This window comes from Anser anser (genome assembly GCF_964211835.1).
Source record: "Anser anser genome assembly, chromosome: 4".
Lineage (NCBI taxonomy): Eukaryota > Metazoa > Chordata > Aves > Anseriformes > Anatidae > Anser > Anser anser.
Window position 1 is genome coordinate 16,661,803 of NC_139724.1, and position 16,782 is coordinate 16,678,584.

Below are 16,782 nucleotides of genomic sequence, written 5' to 3' on the forward strand. Positions count from 1 at the left end.
AGGTGCTCCGCCTGCTCTCTCCCTTTCCTCTCCCCGTGGCCAGCAGCAGCCCCGTGGTGTGCCAGCAGCCTCACCCTGCAGCGAGCTGCCGGTTTTGAAAAGCGGACTGCTGCTTCTCAACGCTGGCATCGTCTGTGCACAGATGTTCTCCCTCGGCACCCACCGTTCTCGGGTTCCCCCTCCAGCTGGAAACAAACGAGCACGAATAAATCAATAGGTCTGTCACACGGGTTTGATGATTAAACGCTGCTTTTTGCCAGTGGGAAGATGTTAGGAGTCGTGGGTATGATCGTGGTGTTAAAGGGGATCTGAGTGTGGTACGGGTTTGCTAAAGAGAGCTGGAAGAGTTAACCACAGCACGTGTGCTAGCTCAAGCTTTGCATGTACATAACTTAACCTGAATTTATTCTGTAGCTGTGCAGTAAGTCTGCTGGCAGAGATGCTTTCTAGATTTCTGCCCTGCAGCCACAGCTGCGTGTAGGAGAGGAGAGACCCAGCTGTATCACCCGAGCAGAACCGACCTCCTCTCTGCCTGTGGATAGCCTGCCCCGAGGGGCTTGCTGCCATCCTTGCTGTGCTTGGGGTGAGCGCTGCCACCGTCCTCAGCAGAGCATCTCCCGAAATTCCTGATCCTGCCCGAGCGTTTGTTCCTTTGTGAGCTTTGCTACGAGTGAAGAGCATTGTTTGATATCGACGAAGAGCAGTGAGGAGGCATTAGGATTTCTGGTTATCCTCCCGCTTGCAGGTCTGCGCTGTTGCGCTGTTGATTCAGTGTCACAGATTAAGCAATTTTGTTTGGATAAAGAGCTCTGTTTCCCAAGGGAGGCAATAATAAAGCAATAATAAAGCAGATAATAAAATATGGATAGAGCAATTGTATCACTGGTAATACCTCTGCGTGTAGCTACCAGCTGCTTTTTTAAACTGCTGGAGAGAGGGTGTTTGGCACGGGAGAGCTGGCGACTGCAGAGGAGCTGAGCGCAGGCAAGAGGAGAGCTTCCTGAAACCAAGGCAGCAAAGCGCTCACCCTGTGGGTTACCCAGTAAGCATCCCAGCAGCAAACCCTTGCTTTTGTGAGATGTCTTACGGAGGCACCGAGACTCTGTAAGTAAGAACAGGCAAATTTAGCCGTGGAACTTCAAGGCTTACTGATGGTAAGTGGAAGAGAGGCTCCTTCCCTCACTTCTCTCCTTCTTCTCACTGCAAGATCGAGGGACTCTTTTCCATTTGCATTACCTTTTGAGAAAGCCTTCGAGTGACAGGAACACCAACAGCTGGCTGTCCGTAGCAAGGCACAGCACTCCTCGCGGGGGGATGCTCTCGTTGTGCTCGCTGACTAACCTTCGCTGTTCTGCTGGGCTGAACCTTGCCAGACAAATCCGACCCAGCTGCGTGCCTCCCCTGGGATACCCACTGCTCGTATGCTGCCTGCGAGGGAGGAGGCCCACCAGAGCCCCTGTCTGCACTTCATTCTGCTCTGCTTATCTGCACCCAGCTCTGGGGATGCCCGGGGTGCCAGCCTTCTGCCTCAGGAGCTGCCACCTCCTCTAGCAGAGAGCCCCGCGTGCCAGCAGGGAGCCTGCTCCCCCTGACCCAGTGCCAGGACGTGCTGCTGTTTTCCCTGTGTCACAAATCCAGCCGCAGCCCCTTTCTCTGCCAAAGCTGGTGCGGGGCGTGCTAGAAGCTTCTCTGGCTCTTGAGGCAGATTTTCTTCTTCATCAGGCTCATTTTCCTAGGAAAGCAGGAGCAGGCAGACCTGGCTGCTTCTCTGGGGTGCTGGTGTTGCGGTGCGGTGTCAGGAGAGCTGGAAGTCAGCGTTCAGGGGAACAGGGAAGGCGAGCTTTGTTTTCCGCGCGTCTCGCCAGAAGTAACGAGTCCCGAGAGGCTGCTCAGACCTTGGAGAAACTGACGGGAGGGGAGGGGAAGTCTGGCAAGCGCCCAAGCAGCTGGGCGAGGGCCTGAGATGGCTTATGACAGCCTGGCGGCGGCATGGGATCGTGACCTCGGTGCGGGGGGAACGGAGAGGGGTCAGGCAGCGGTGGCGAAAACCTCTGCAAATTAGCTGCGGGCCTTCTGGTCGGGCACCCTGACCGAGCGGCGGTGACCGCTGGTTCTAAGCGTGCCGGACCACCTGCGTGGTCAGGGCTCCTCCATGTCGGCATGGAACAGGTGCGACCAGGCGGAGCCTCCTCTGCCTGCCCAGGCATTAATAACGCTCCTCAGGCCTTTCCTCCCATCTTACAGCCCAACGCAAGAAGCTCGGTTTTGGTTTTGACTGAAGAACCGAACGGGAGATGGTTTTGACTCCTGAACTTTTGCTTTCCTTGCAGGCTCAAAATGTTGAATGTTGCATTCAGCAGGAGTTCCCTTGGAGTCGAGGCTGTCCGTATTTTCCTGTGCATTGCCCCCCAGCAGCACATGCTGGGGTGTGTGCTGCCACAGATGTCTGCCCAGGGCTGGGGTAGCCTCAAAGGTGGCTCAGGTGCCCTTGCACAAACTGTGGGTAGAGAAGTTTCACAAGAGAGTATAGAGATTACGTCCTCTCAGCTATCTTGCCTTTGGAGCTGGTTATTTGCCACGCGTGCCCGTGTCTTTCAGCTGTGCGTTTGGATTTGTGGTACCAAAGTTGTGATTGATAAGCGTATGGGAGGGAGACTTAACTCTGCCAGCCTGTCTGTTTTGAGCTATGTGAGCCATGTACGGTCACCTAAAGTAACGCACACCTTCTGCAGCGTGGGTCTAACTTAAAACGTCATGTTTGTTTGCAGAATAACACAATTTGGAAGCCAGATTCATGCCAAGAGTGCCGCTGCCGTAGCAATGTCATCACCTGTGAGCCTATAGTCTGCAGACACCCCCAGTGTGACTTCCAGAAGGTAAGGGGCTGCAGCCATCCCGCCGCCAGCTGATCTCTTCTGGCTGGTAGGAGCAATGTCAGGTCATCCTGTAGCTCCCAGCCTTCTGCTTTCAGCTCCTGGAATAGTTGTATGTTAAAACGTTCACATGGGCATGCACACGGGGTGTTACACATAAAGGTATGGCGGGGGCAATTGGACTTCTGCATCAGGCTTGTGTGCTCAGCGGCCTCCATGCAGCTCCCTTTGAACGTGGGGGTCTGATTCCCAGCAGGGTTTAGGGGAAGCAAGAGGGAGCAGTGAAATCACGCTTTCCCTCCCAGGGTGTGTGTGACTGCCCAGGGTCAGGCACAGTCTTTGTGCACGTTCGCTCCTCCTCAAGGACAGCCCGATGAAAGGCATATCCCAGCGTGAGAAGCTTTTGTTTGCATCACCACGCTCCAGCCAGAGGCTTGCTGGTGGAGCGCCGTGCGGGCTGCCCGTGCTCCAGGGGCTGTCTGGTCCCTGCAGGGAGCCCCTGAAGTGGGCTCGGACCTCCCGGCAGGAGCCCAGCTTCCACTCACCCTTCATTTGAACGCCGAGCTGGGTCGCTGTCACCCAGGCAGACGGACGCTTTCTGCTCTGACGAGCAACAACAGAGCTGAGATTGTCTTCCCTCTTCTTGTGCCCTGTGATGGTTGTTGAGCTTTCATTGTCTCCTGTTTATCTTCCTCTGTCTGAGCCTTCATTAATGGTTGTAGCTAATTGGCCATGGAATTGGCGTTGCGTTAGCATCTGGGTGACTGGGGTAGTACGCATGAATGACAATAAAAATTAGTGTTTTAAAGAGGCACTGCCAATATAATAATTATATTGCTTTACGAACCTAGTTGAAATGTTTTTCAGTATGACAGCATTAACGGGGAAATAATTTTCATCCTTACTGTTTTCCCCCATCATTATCACTGTGGGTTGATTAAGACAAGACTGAGATTTTAAGAATTTTTCTGCTAAAGAAGAGAGAAATAAAAAGAAGAAAGCTGTCATGGTGCACCTAATAATGAGTGGGCTAGAGAGGATGATGTTCATTTAAAAAAAAAAAACAACACAGATGAATGAAAAGGTAGGAACTGTAATGCTGATAATGGAAAATAGATTTACAGTGTGATATGAATCTCTGAGACTCCTCAATATCGGTAATCTTAAAGACGAAGAATTTTAAGTCTTATGTAAAGGTGTGGCCACTTAAATGGGGAGAAGAATTGGATCAACCCTCAGAAATCTTGATCATCCTTGAAAATTCTGGCCGCTGATCAACAAGGTCAGAAATTGCCATCCCTCTCCATGGTTTATTTCTTATCTGCTTATTATGAGATTTATGCTAATATTGCAACGAGGCATAAAAAAAAAAAAGAAAAAAAAGGAAGTCTACAAAAAGCACACCCAAGTGGAATTCTGCACATGTATGTACAGCCTTCTGCTGGGTGTACAGACCTTCTTTGCACATGGGCAGGCTGAAAGAATGAATGTTCCAAACAGACTAAAAGCAGCAAAAACTGTTTCCGTTGTGTGAACCAAAAACCACCCCAACAACCCACAACAGTTTCCCTTCACCAGGATCACAGCTGAATACAATTTAATGGTTTAAGATAAATTAAATATTTAATTTTGTGTTCCACCTCCTAAAAATCTGACATTGAAGGAAATCTTGAAGTAAAAAAACTTTTTTTTCAGTTTGAAAAATCCAAGTGTTTCTTTTAGAAAACAGTGAAACCTTGTGACATTTCAAATCATTCTGCTCATGTTTATTAAACAACTAAGGAGGTAACAAGTAAGACAATTTGCGGCATTGCACAGCCTTCGTTTTTTGTTAAAACAAAACAGATAATGAATCCCTCCTGAGCACGAACAATCCCTTGAAGGTTGGCCTTAACCTTGGGGAAAGAAAGGATGGAGATTGTCTCCTGGGAAACACTTTTGCAATATTTTGAAGAAGGTAGTCTTGTTGGTAAAAAAAATTTCTGCAGTTCTCTTTCTGAACCTTCTCTAGTTTCTGTTTCTGCTTTCTTCCTCTCCAGCTGCTGTGCTCACATCAGTAGAATTGTCTGGTGCTTTGATTTTTTTTTATTAGCTGTGGGAGAAAAATGCTGTGATCTGTGGTACCTCTAAGGCCGTGTCAGGGCCCTCAGATGCTGCTGCCATCAGTGACAGACACCCTTGCGCAGTAAGGTTTAACATGCAGCTGGGAGGAACATGAAAGCGTTGCTTTGGAGAGTTTGTGGAAACGTTTCAAAGACAGGAGGCCAAGATCTTTCCCCATGCTGGCTGATGCCTTCACTGATGTGTTGTTCCCTTTGTTCAATGAGTTGCTTCCATCAGCATCATCTCTTTCCCTGCAGCTGAACAGGATGCAAAATGTTAGACTGAGATCCATCCTGTACATGTAGAAAACTTTTGTCTATTGAAAAAATTATGGTTATACCACGTTCCTCAGAGAACAGTCGGTGAATAATCTCATTTGTTGTCTTGGATAAGTGCTTTCCAGTTATTATTCTTTGTTCTGATCTGAAAACTAGTCCTGCTGGGGATTTTCCGATTGCGCTGTTAGGAGTGTAAGTTCTGCTCCTGTTGCTTTAAAGGCAGAATGTCAAATACAGCAAAATGATGTGATGGCTCTCAGCAAGGGGTCTTCTGTAATAATGTATTTTCTCTTTAAACTGAGAGCATTGGGTCCAGCCAGGCCCCATATCTTTCACTTCATCTGAAACTCTCTGTTTTACATGCATGGCTTATTGGATTCTTGTGTCTTTTCAGGGAGAAGTGCTTCAAATAGCCCCCAACAAGTGCTGCCCTGATTGTGCCTCAAGAGCTGAAGGATTTTGCCAGCATGAAGGACAGATCCACAGCGTGAGTGCTCTGTCACGTTCCTCGGCAGGGACAATCCTTTCCAGTTTCCAGCTCTCGGACTGTTTCATGTCAGTGAAGGATGCTTAGCCGACATGAAGGATGGGTTATTGGGCTGTATTCTGTTACTATCAGATAATAAAACAGGAGTTTGGTCTGCAGGGTTTGCAATAAGGGGATGTGTCTTTGAGCAATATTGTGTCCTGCTTGGCTTAACAGGAGAAAATGTCCCATTTGCTGTTTCTGTGGATTGTTGAGACAAATTAGTAACGTTAGGAGAAGCAAAACACGTTGAACTTGGTGTATTAGCTAGCCTGAAAGAAGGCTTTTCTATCAGCAGCCATGTATGCTGGTAGAGATTGATTGTTGTCATGCAAATTGGGTTTATGTATTTCATAATCCCAAATTATTCAAGAAGCAGCTTTCAGCATGTGGTTTCACCTAGGGGATCTGGAAGGCCAAACCAATAAGAGTAAGTGTCTATAGATAGGAAAAAAAATAAAGATTCGTGGGTAGTAGTTAATGAATCATGCTGAACAATAGGCATACGGGAAAAAATGGCTTAACAGTGAACCTGAGTCCTATGTGTGGTCTCTTACAGACCTTTTTGTTTGATGAGAGGCAGTTCAGGTCCAAATCTTAAGAAATATGCTGAAATGCCCAGATATATTTGAATATCTGGACCTTACAGTCTGTGTTTCAGATGGAAGTTGTAATAGTATTTCAGCATCTGGCACAACCAGCACGAACCTGTTGCAATCCAGTCAAAGACTGGAATACTTAGCTCATCCATCCTTTTCTCGTATTTCTTTGTACCCCTGATTTGGGTGATAGTGTGTTATATTACATTGTATTTCTTGTTGCTATTGCTGCATTTTGTTCTGTTGTACTCTAGCTATGGCTTTTGCCATTCGGCTCTTTTTAAGTCTGTCCTTTGGGACTCAGGTCAGGAGAACAAGTAGGCATGCCCGTGGGGACCACAGCCAGCGTATTTGTATATGTGCCACATGTCACACCCAAATTCCTGTGTGAGGGCAACATCAAACAAAGTTTTTTGGCAGTACAAAGTCTCGTTCTGGTGGTTGGCACAGATTGCCTGAAGGAAGAAGTTTTCTCTTTTGTCATTAGGCCAGCGTAGTGCTTTATGACTTCATCCTGCAAGTGTCTAGCTAGCAGCACTGGCCCTGATGGCAGCTGCATCGAAGGAAAGCTGTATCCTTTATCTAACAAGAGCTTTTTTTCTCCCTGCCTAATTTAATACTGTGTGTTTTGTAAAAATTAACGTTCTCTGTTGGAGAGCATTACAATACACTGACATCTTTCTTCTTAGGGCCAATTTTTCCTCACCCTGCCTCAGGGCAGAGATATTTGTTGCTGCATTAATGAATAAGCAAAGCTAATGAGATTTTACTCGTAGTGAAGAGCTGAAGTATATGGGGCAGGGGGTGTTCAGTGTTGTCATGTGTGTGTTGGGGCACCTCTTGAATGTTTCCCTAAAGAGAACGTCCACCCTGTAGAAGCTGTAGTGGAGAGGAGGTACAGGCAGGGGGTTATTGCTGGATGCTTCTGCGCTTGGGGGGATTCGGCTGGTCTGCAGGGCTGCTACGTCACCAATTTTAACCTATTTTTTGCCCCAGTAGTGCTGCCAGAAGTAAGGGTTACGATGTACAAAGCTTGATTGGGCTGGCAGAAGAGTGAAGCTAAATACTATTATGGGGAGGCTCAAAAAGGAGATGTATTCACAGGTCTCGTTGGCAGCTGGATTCATGGATGTATTTTCTCTGCCTTTGGTTGTGTTCTGCGCTGCAGCACGGCACACAGTGGGCCAGCTCTGGATGTGTCCTGTGCTCCTGTGCCCACGGGAAGGTGAACTGCACCCACACGGGCTGCCCAGCCCTGGCTTGTGGAAGAGGGGAGCTGCAGTACACTGCTCAGGGAGCCTGCTGTCCCACCTGTGTGGGCCTTGGCGGTGAGTATCGCATCTGAACAGGACACTCTCTGGCTGCAGTGATCTCCCTGGCTGGCAAATTCGGAGAGCTTTTCCTTTTGCATTCTGTTCTGTTGGGAAGACACCGGGGTCAAGTGTTTCGCTCAATTCTCTTTCTGTTCTTCTACCGTGTTTACATTTTTAACAGCTTCATCCCCAGGCCAGTAGCAAATGATAAGATTTCAGCAGTGAGCAGATGTGCCTAATAGCTCTTTATTATGGCTATTGCAATTTGAGGGAGAAGAATGCAGATATTTCCTATGTAGGGAGGATACTTTAGGCACTTACAGACTTGGACTGCAAGTTCCAGAACTGTCTGAGGTATTGGATACCTCTTCTTGCTAAAATCTAGTGGCCGAAGTGCATCCAGAGCTCTTAATTCTCAAGTCTAAAACCCTTGGAAACTGTTGAAATTGTTACCCTTATTTTCTGCTTTGACAGAACAGAATTTTGAATTCTGAGATGCATAAAGTCTGTGTTTTAACTGTGGGTGATGGAAAAGGGATTAAGGGACACTGAAAAAGAAAATGACCCGATGTTTTATTATCTCTTAGAGCCCTGCTACTTTGATGGCCGCTTGTTCCGGGATGGTGAGGACTGGCGCCTCGGTCAGTGCTCCAAATGTGTCTGCAGGGATGGCGCGACTCAGTGCTTCACAGCTTCCTGCCAGCCTGTGCTGTGCAACCAGGTCAGGACTCGTCAGCCTTCCAGGGACGCTGCTCCTGACTGCCTTCTTTCCCTTGGCAAGATCCATTTCTCACACTGATGTACAAGTTAGCAGGCACATCTTCTGCGTGACAAGTGGGAGATTTGAAAAAGGGAGTTTTGATGTGTGGAGTGATGGATAAGTCTGTCGGTATAAATGTGCTGTCCATCTCCTCCCCTCTACGTTCCTTCCCCACCAATTTACTCTTATCATGCATTTGCTGGCTGAATGAGCACAAATACTCTCTAAAGAAACTGCGGTTTTGGTTTTATAATTAAAAAAATGATGTAGGAAGGATCAGAAAATGTTTTTATTTCTCTGGGGGAAGGAACGAAAGCACAAGATTTTAACGGGAGTTTATCTTCATAAACTTTAGTATTTGGCTTGCAGCTTTGGACTTTTTTTTTTTTTTACAAGAACTGTAGAAATACCGTTGAAAAAGTCAGTCAAATTTCACCAGTCAAATGCTGGTAAAATTCCCCTTAGAAATAAGACAATTTCAGCCAAAACAGAAGTCTCAGAGCACTATTCCTTACATCTGCTTGTGTTTAAAAAAAATAAAAAAACGGTAAGATGACTTACCCAAGCTCAAATAGTGACTCTCTGTTTTAGATCAAATGAGAGAATTGGGACATTTCTGTCTCTGAGGTCTTTGCTGTGGACAAACGATGAGTTCTTAGCACTTAGGCAGTGATAAAACCAACCAAAACACCACAGGATTATATACAGTGCCAACACACTGGTCAGTAAAGACAGCAAAGTATGCACAATACGCTCTATAAAACTGATTTGATTTTTTCTAAATTCTGTTTATTATATTACGTAGTGGAAGTGCTTGAGGGCGTGTTACGCTCTTTGGTTTCTTTTCATTGAGCCCATTGTAGCAGGTTTTCTGGGCATCTCAGTGTGCTCCCTTACAACAGTATGCCATGCTAAGGACCTCTTGGAAATGCAGGAGCTGGCTCCCTGGGAGTCCCTCCTTCTGACCTTCACTTTGTTTTATAGGGGCTGCCATTTCCCATGAATGTTTTTATCTATTGTCACGCTCAAATGCTGAATCCAGAAGTTAAGCTCCCTTAAAATGTGTGCTTCAGCTGAGTGCACTTCCTTGTAACACCAAGGAAAAAAAAAAAAAGCAGTAGTCATAAACCTTTTTTCCTATTGATGCTTACCCAGATTACTATTACTGGACCAGATGCTTGTGCAGTTAATGCTTTTTTTTTTTGATAGAAGGAAAACCCACCTGTTTCTCTGCATGCTAATTGTTTTGCTTTGTCTGGAGATATTCAATTACTATTAGTTGACTAAGTACTGTGCATTAAAACAGATTTATGCCTGCTTTACATTCCTCCCTTTCCCACCCCAAATGGACTGATGTTGCCTGCTGACTGATTGACTGATTGCACTAATGTTTAATCAGCTAATCATTAGGATTTAATTAGTGGAAACAGAAATTACTGTGTTGTTGCCGTGATGTATCTGAGAATAATCAGCTGAAAGCACACAAGTTAATGTAGCAGAAAGCCAATTCTGATGGGGCTCCAGTTGTTTCCAGCCAAGGAAACATGCCTAGTGGAAGGAGCGTTGACAGGATGTGTGGGGATTCTGTTCTGGTCTTGATCGCACCTAACATTTTCTTGCATGTGTCTTCTATCCCTCTCCCTTTCTTCCTTCTCAACTCCTTGTCAAAAGTGAATAAATAACTTCACCCCACAGGGTGACACCATTATTAAACTCATTTTCCATCGTTCGGATAGAAGTTGTGCCTTAGTGCTGAGTGAGAGCAACTTCAAAAATGCTTGCTGCATGCAGCAGGACACCTGAGTATGTCCCACCATAGGAGAAGAGGATCTGTGGGGCAGGGCAAGCCCTAACTTTTTAGCTCAATGTTAAGACAACATGAAAAAAGTCAGGAGTGAAGAACATGCTTTCTGGGCATGTGTTCTCCCTGAACGTGCAACCCAGCTCGCTTCTTGCTTCCAGTGCAGAATGAATGTCTGGCAGATTGAGCTCACTGCGCGTACTTGTCTGCAGGGAGCTTTGCCACTAGTTATCTCTGGCCAGTAAGCCACCAGAAGAACCAAACAGAAGGTCTTCGTTATGCTATCCCAACAAAACCCACGGTGAATGAGTTCTTTTAACTCTGCTGGCAAACCTGTGGTTGCTAAGTTTTATACAAAGTCATCCACTTTTTCTTTAAGGCCTAGTGATTTGATTTACAAAGGAGATGACATGATAATGCTTGAGCATTTCTGCACTACTTTCAGTCCACAAGTCAGTCCTGCAGTCATCCTGATGTGGCTGGAGGGAGGTGTTGGTGAACAGTACTGTGCCCATTCCCAATCATTGCATGTACATGGTGTTGTAGCTGGGGGATTTCACGTTTTGAACAGGTGGAATGGGAGGCCTGAAGGAACAGTTATATTGAAGTGAAGTGCCACCTTATCCAAACATGATTTAAATCAGTCATGACAAAGCTTAAATTGGAATAGTCAAAGTTTTAAGCATAATTTTATACCTGCATAGTCAGTTGGGCTGCATGGATTTAACTAAAGCATAGCAAATGCCTCTGTACAGCACTCCTGAGATGGTGAGTGTAAATCACCCACTCAGAGCCTAATAATACAGCGGTGCCAGAAAAAAATCCCTCCATCTCATACTTCAGTGTGCTTCTCTATACGGCTTTATATACACATTTTTTTCTCTGTCTATCTGTATACCTGAGCATGTGTCAGTACTTTTTTCTACTGCGTGTGTGTCTTTATCTGTACCTATATACCTGTCTACATATCTGGGTTTTGATTGCCATCCAAAGAAGAGCCAGAAAATGGGAAGGGGGAAATATTTTTATTTCTAGCCTTCTACATTGATCTCCTAGTGCAAAGATGGGCCCCAGATTTTAGAGCCAAAACCAAGCCTTGAGTGACTGTGGTTTATCACACAGATAGTAAACACCAGGAATTCCAGGCAGTGATGCGAAGTTGCATGTTAACTATTCATGCGCTTATTTTCCTTGTCTCACCTGCTTTCTATTTAGGATGAAGCTATGGTTATGTCTCCTGGAAAATGTTGCCCAGAATGTGTTCCAAAGCCCTGCTCGGTGTCAGGAAGAGTGTACCAGGTAAGCTCTGATGAGCCACACCAAAAGCCAGCTGTTCACAAGTTCTGGCACATACCTCTTTCCCTTCTCCCTCACGTCTGACTTTCTGCCAGCACTAATAGCTTAGTACAACCGTTGCTTTTTCTCTTCCTGGAAAGCCAGAAGAGTTGAAAGAAATTAGGACTAGATAAGAATTTGCTGGCAAGCAGGAAGAAAGTTTGCAGGGTGAAGCAGGTTAGTTACTTTCTTTTAAAGCTTTTTTGAAGGAGGAAAGCAAAAAGCACCGGTGAAGGTCAAAAGTATTCATAGCTTTCACTGTGTCATCTGGAATTAATTCAATGCACTGTTTAATGAATGTACATATGTGGGGTTTTCTTTTAACAATACTTTTTTGCTGATAATGATAGTGAAGGCCTCCCAGTGTCACTGGCTTGCAATTAAGAAGAAATGCACACCAGCATCATTTAAGCCTCATACCTCTTCTTCCTGTTTGTTGATTGTGTGGAAATAAGCATCTCTTAAGAAAAAAATTGGTATTGGATACAGATATGCAGAAGGAGCCATCATATTTAATAGGCAACACAGATTTATGGAAAGAATTTAGTTATTTATGGTGTTTTAACAACTGTATACATCTCTTGTGTTCTTTTCAAACAGCATGGTGAACAGTGGAAAAAAAACGCCTGCACTGCATGTGCTTGTCACAGAGGAGAAGTCAGATGTCTGAGAGAGACCTGTGACTCTATTACGTGTCAGAAGGTAGTTGAAAATCCTTCAGCTCTGATGCCCAGGCTTCAGATGTCACTTTGCCCACGTGAAAGGGTTCAGAAAGTCCTGCTTAATGGTTGTTGATGTTTTGTAGGGGGAGAACAAAGTGCAGCGTTCTGGAAAGTGCTGTGAGGAGTGTGTGTCTTCCAAGGGAAACTGTTTGTATGACGGCACAATCAGGTACCACAGGGAGATGTGGAATATTACTCGCTGTGACTTCTGCCTGTGTGATGAAGGTCAAGTCACTTGTCATGAAGCAGAGTGCGCTAAAGTGGAGTGTGCCAAGGTAAGAGAGGTTTTCTTCTTTCAAAAGGTATCCATCAAGTCCTGTGAATTTTTTTGCCCCCTTTTTTCTTCCTTTTTTCTCAACTGCCATTTTGAGACAAAGAAGCTGCCCTTCTTTTGGGCTCGTTTGGTGCAATTACCTTGAAAGCGCTTCACAGAAAAGGCGAGTAAAAACCTAGGATTTTCCATGCAAGGTTGACTGCTCAGAGGGGCTTGCACTGTGAAGGTAGCTAGTCTGAGTCAGTGGCTCATTTAACTTGGATTTTCTCCACCACTGCTGCCTGCCTGCTAATGGAGGGTCAGAGACATCTGGTTTCAGAAAAAACTTGCTTTACCAGGAGCTGAATGTGGGGAGAGATGTACAGGTCAGAGATAGTTAACGGCTGAAGAAGTGTTCCTTTTGTCTTCATTCGGTATGCAACTGTGGATTTCGGTAAGGTGGTTGGACATGGGAGACTGTGTTCTGCTTTTCTCCATTTTTTCCATGCCATTATGGGCATGGAAGTGAAGCTGATAAGGTGTTTTATTCCAAATGCTGTTTACTCTAAATAACTTGACAGGTTATGTTATAGTTGCTCTATAGTGGATGTGGAAAATGCATTAGATAGGGTTGAATGTCTTTTAAACACACGCGTGCACACACCTTTTGGATTGCCTTCGTGCACTACGGTAAGACTTCAGTGTTTGTTCTCACTGCATCTGTTTTTATCGGTGGGTTAATACCTGATCATACCAACTACTCCACAGAGTCAGGGAAGAGAAGGAAAGGAACTGTGGCCTTCTGAGATGTCTCTTTTCAGTGGCAAAGCTTTTCTGACGATTCCGCATGCATGATAAATTTTGACTAGTAGCACCCTTGTGTTGTGCCTGAAGTCCAGCCAAAATCCACACAGTGCACACAATGGGTTCACCAGATTAGATCATTTTAATGTGTGCTCAAAAAAAAGTTAGAATCCACACACAGGGTCCCAAACGATGCATCATACAGAGAGAATGCATCTAGGAATAAAAGTATTCATCTGAGATTGGGCCCTTTAAATAGCAAAATTGCACTGAGTGTGGGACCCAAACTCTTGTTGCTGGTGCAGTGCTGATGATTATCATCTGACCTCAAACTGCATGGAGAGATTTTTCTGGATGGAAAGCTGTGATTGTCATAAAATCTTGAGCACTTGCATCTGTTTCAGTCAGCTTCCTGCATGCTTATGGCTGTAAATTGGATCATTTACACTAATGATGATGGCATGCTGTCATGGCTCAATAGGGAAAATGATTTAATATTCATTCTCATATCTTGGATTCTGACAAAGAATCCATTATTCAGAAAAGCCAGGGCTCTTTTACAGGACGATAGCTGGAGATGTTAACACATGAGGTTCAAAAGGGAGGGTTCAAAAGTGTGCAGCATTATCATTCATGCAGCTCTTTTTCAAACGGAGGCTCTCAAAGGTAACCACCGAGCTCAAAGCTGGCACAAGTAAAAATGATATAATTTATCAGAGTATGAACTGCTGCATTTTCGAATTGAATGAAGCGTGATTGTGAGGAGGACAGTGGCAAGGAGGAAGGCAATGTCCTTTGTTGTAGACAAGAGTTGTGTTCCCATTTGATAAAAGATATTTGCCCAAGGATTTATTATCCAACGTAGCTTCCCTCAAGACAAACTGGCTTCCCCAAGTTATGTGTGGTCATAGTTTATCTCAGTAGTGCAAGGTGCCCATTAGTTAACTGCAATAAAATATTATCTCAAAAAGCACATAAAATATTTTCTTTTTCCTTTCCTTTTTCCTTTTTTTTTTTTTTTGAGATGCAGGTTTGGATTTTAGGCACCTGCATCAGTAAATCAGAGCTGATGTGAAGCTAGGAGCATTTGGATTCATCTCTTCATTAAGGCACTATTAATTTTCTGGTCACATCGTCCTGTTTAAAACATAATGAGGCCACAGATATGAACTGCAAATCCTAGACAGCTCAACACAGTATAGCAGCATTATGTGAAGGTAGGGTGGAGGCTTAGCTTTTAAACCCTTTCAAATAAACCTGTGCAGAACTGCCGAATGAAAATGTCTGCGGTGGTTCTGACCTAATCTTCAAAAAGCCGTTTTCAGCAGGTTACTGACGAGCTGTGGGTGCAAGTTATGTGGCAGGCTGGGATAGCTTTGGATCTTGAAGTGGATGCGCTCAACCAAAGCTAGTCAGGCTGTCAGCATCACAAAATCCTGCTGAAGCACGTCCCAGCGCCCTGCTAAGTAAGCACACTTGGTGACGAGGTTCAGGTACGTGCCTGAGGTGCTCGGAGGGGATGCTGCAGCCCACCTGAATGGGCCGGTGATGGTGCCTGGGTTGCCCACCTTCAGTATTACTTCCAACGGCCCTAGCAGCCCCAGAACTACAGGATCAGGAAGGCAGAGCTCGCAGGGTGCTGCGTGCCTAACCCAGCCAGCAAGCTGCCAGCAGCATTCTGGTATTTAGAAGAAACAGAGGTAGAAGGTAGAGGTAGAGGTTTCCTTCCTTGCCTCCCAGCCCAACACGGCCTTTCAACATTCCCAACCCGAAATATTCGGAGTGATCTCTCTTCAGCAAAGCCACACGTGGCCTAGAAATCTCCGTAGCCTCTCCCTTTTCTGGCAGAGCAGTGTGGTTGCATTTTTGGAGGTGTAGGGGAGCCATGTTCCATGCCTGGTTGTTGTTGGTTTTCCTGTAGTTTGTGTTTGCGTGTGGGTGGGGATGTGGGTAGGGCTGGGGGTGGGAGAGTTTACAACACATAACAGTGACATGAGAGCCAACCATCGCCAACAGCAATTTGAAATAATGATTTAAGCAGCAAAAATGTATAGAACCAGGGGAGATTCAGGCTGTGTGTGGTCCTTGAAGAGGAAATTGAAGCTGTTTCTTTTGATCTGTATCCTGGTTCTTTAAGATGAAGTCTCCCTCTTTCCTAAATATTCAGCTTCCACGAGGGCTTGTGACCAATCAGGGCACGTCATTCCTTTCTCCTGCTGCTAAATTCTTACCTTCAAACCAGAGCTGTTTAAGTGAATCCTGTGGAGTTATACATTTGTAACAAAGAACAGGCTTTTTCCATCTGGGATAAATAGAGCATGTGCTTTGAAATTCTCTTGGGGAAAAAAAAAAAACATTGAAAATGAAGGTAAGCTTCTGTGCATTTGAATCTTGACAGTGGTCCAGTAAAATGCTGGAGATGGACAGTGACTAATGGCATTCCTGTTCTCTGTATTTGCAGTGGATTCTACTGGGGGTTCTTTGCAGGATTTAGGGATGAAGCAATACCCTTTTCACTGAGTTCCCTGGCCTTCTCTGAGGTTTCTTGTGTGACTGCAATATTCATTAAGCACATTTTTCAGACTGTACCTACAGAGATGAAGTAGGATAGAGAGAAGATAACGTGAAATTAGATACTGAAGATTGCATTCCAGGGCAAGAGCTGTTCTGCCTCTGCATTCCACAGTATTTTTGGTATTGCTGATTTTGTTTGAATTGCTGCAACCTTTCTCTTCACAGGGTGAAGAATTAATTCACTTAGATGGGAAGTGCTGTCCTGAATGTATTTCGAGTAATAGTTATTGTGTTTACAAAGAACATAGAAAAGCTGTAAGTATCCTGGTACTTTGGAGCACATAATAGAGAATTCTGCTTTAGAGGTTTGGAGAACCGACTCTCCCTCTCCAGTTCCAAGAAGGATATTATTTGCAAGTATAGCAGAAAAATAATCCATTAATGTTATCTGCAGATTGCTTTTATAATTTACAGAACACTTGTTTATAATGTGTGCGTCTGCTGCAGAGTTTAAGTTTGCCTTGCTTTCCTCTGTGCGGTATAATCAATCGTTTTCCGTTAATATTTAATACACATACTCATTGCTTTCCTGTACATCTCGTGGAGTTAAAGATGACTGACTTTCATCCGACACAGAAGAGGCTGCATAGCAGAGGCAACGTATAGCATTCTGCCTATTCCATCAATTGTGATTTTCTCTGTAACAAGAGTCCATTGTTTTATGAATATTTTCAAGGAATGTTTTTTCTGGAGTTGAATAGAAGGAGCAGGTTAAGTATCTTTGTTGAAATTTACCAGTAATGGACTTTTCATTGCTCTGGCAGATAAGGGCCGCAGCTAACGGCTGCTGTTTGCCAACAGATGTGAGAAATAAGAAGTTTAATGCTGCTCTTTCGTTTTT

At 45.0% G+C, this 16,782-nt stretch overlaps 1 protein-coding gene across 1 annotated transcript in view; it reads left to right on the forward strand.

Annotated features, from left to right (window-relative positions):
• Window positions 1-16,782, forward strand: part of FRAS1 (Fraser extracellular matrix complex subunit 1) — a 161,520-nt gene that overhangs the window by 49,287 nt on the left and 95,451 nt on the right. The window contains exons 3-10 of the mRNA XM_083833103.1: window positions 2,769-2,876; window positions 5,649-5,741; window positions 7,548-7,707; window positions 8,280-8,413; window positions 11,469-11,552; window positions 12,189-12,290; window positions 12,394-12,585; window positions 16,107-16,196. Of these exons, the coding sequence (XP_083689229.1) occupies window positions 2,769-2,876; window positions 5,649-5,741; window positions 7,548-7,707; window positions 8,280-8,413; window positions 11,469-11,552; window positions 12,189-12,290; window positions 12,394-12,585; window positions 16,107-16,196 (963 nt within the window). The remainder of the gene's footprint in view (window positions 1-2,768; window positions 2,877-5,648; window positions 5,742-7,547; window positions 7,708-8,279; window positions 8,414-11,468; window positions 11,553-12,188; window positions 12,291-12,393; window positions 12,586-16,106; window positions 16,197-16,782) is intronic.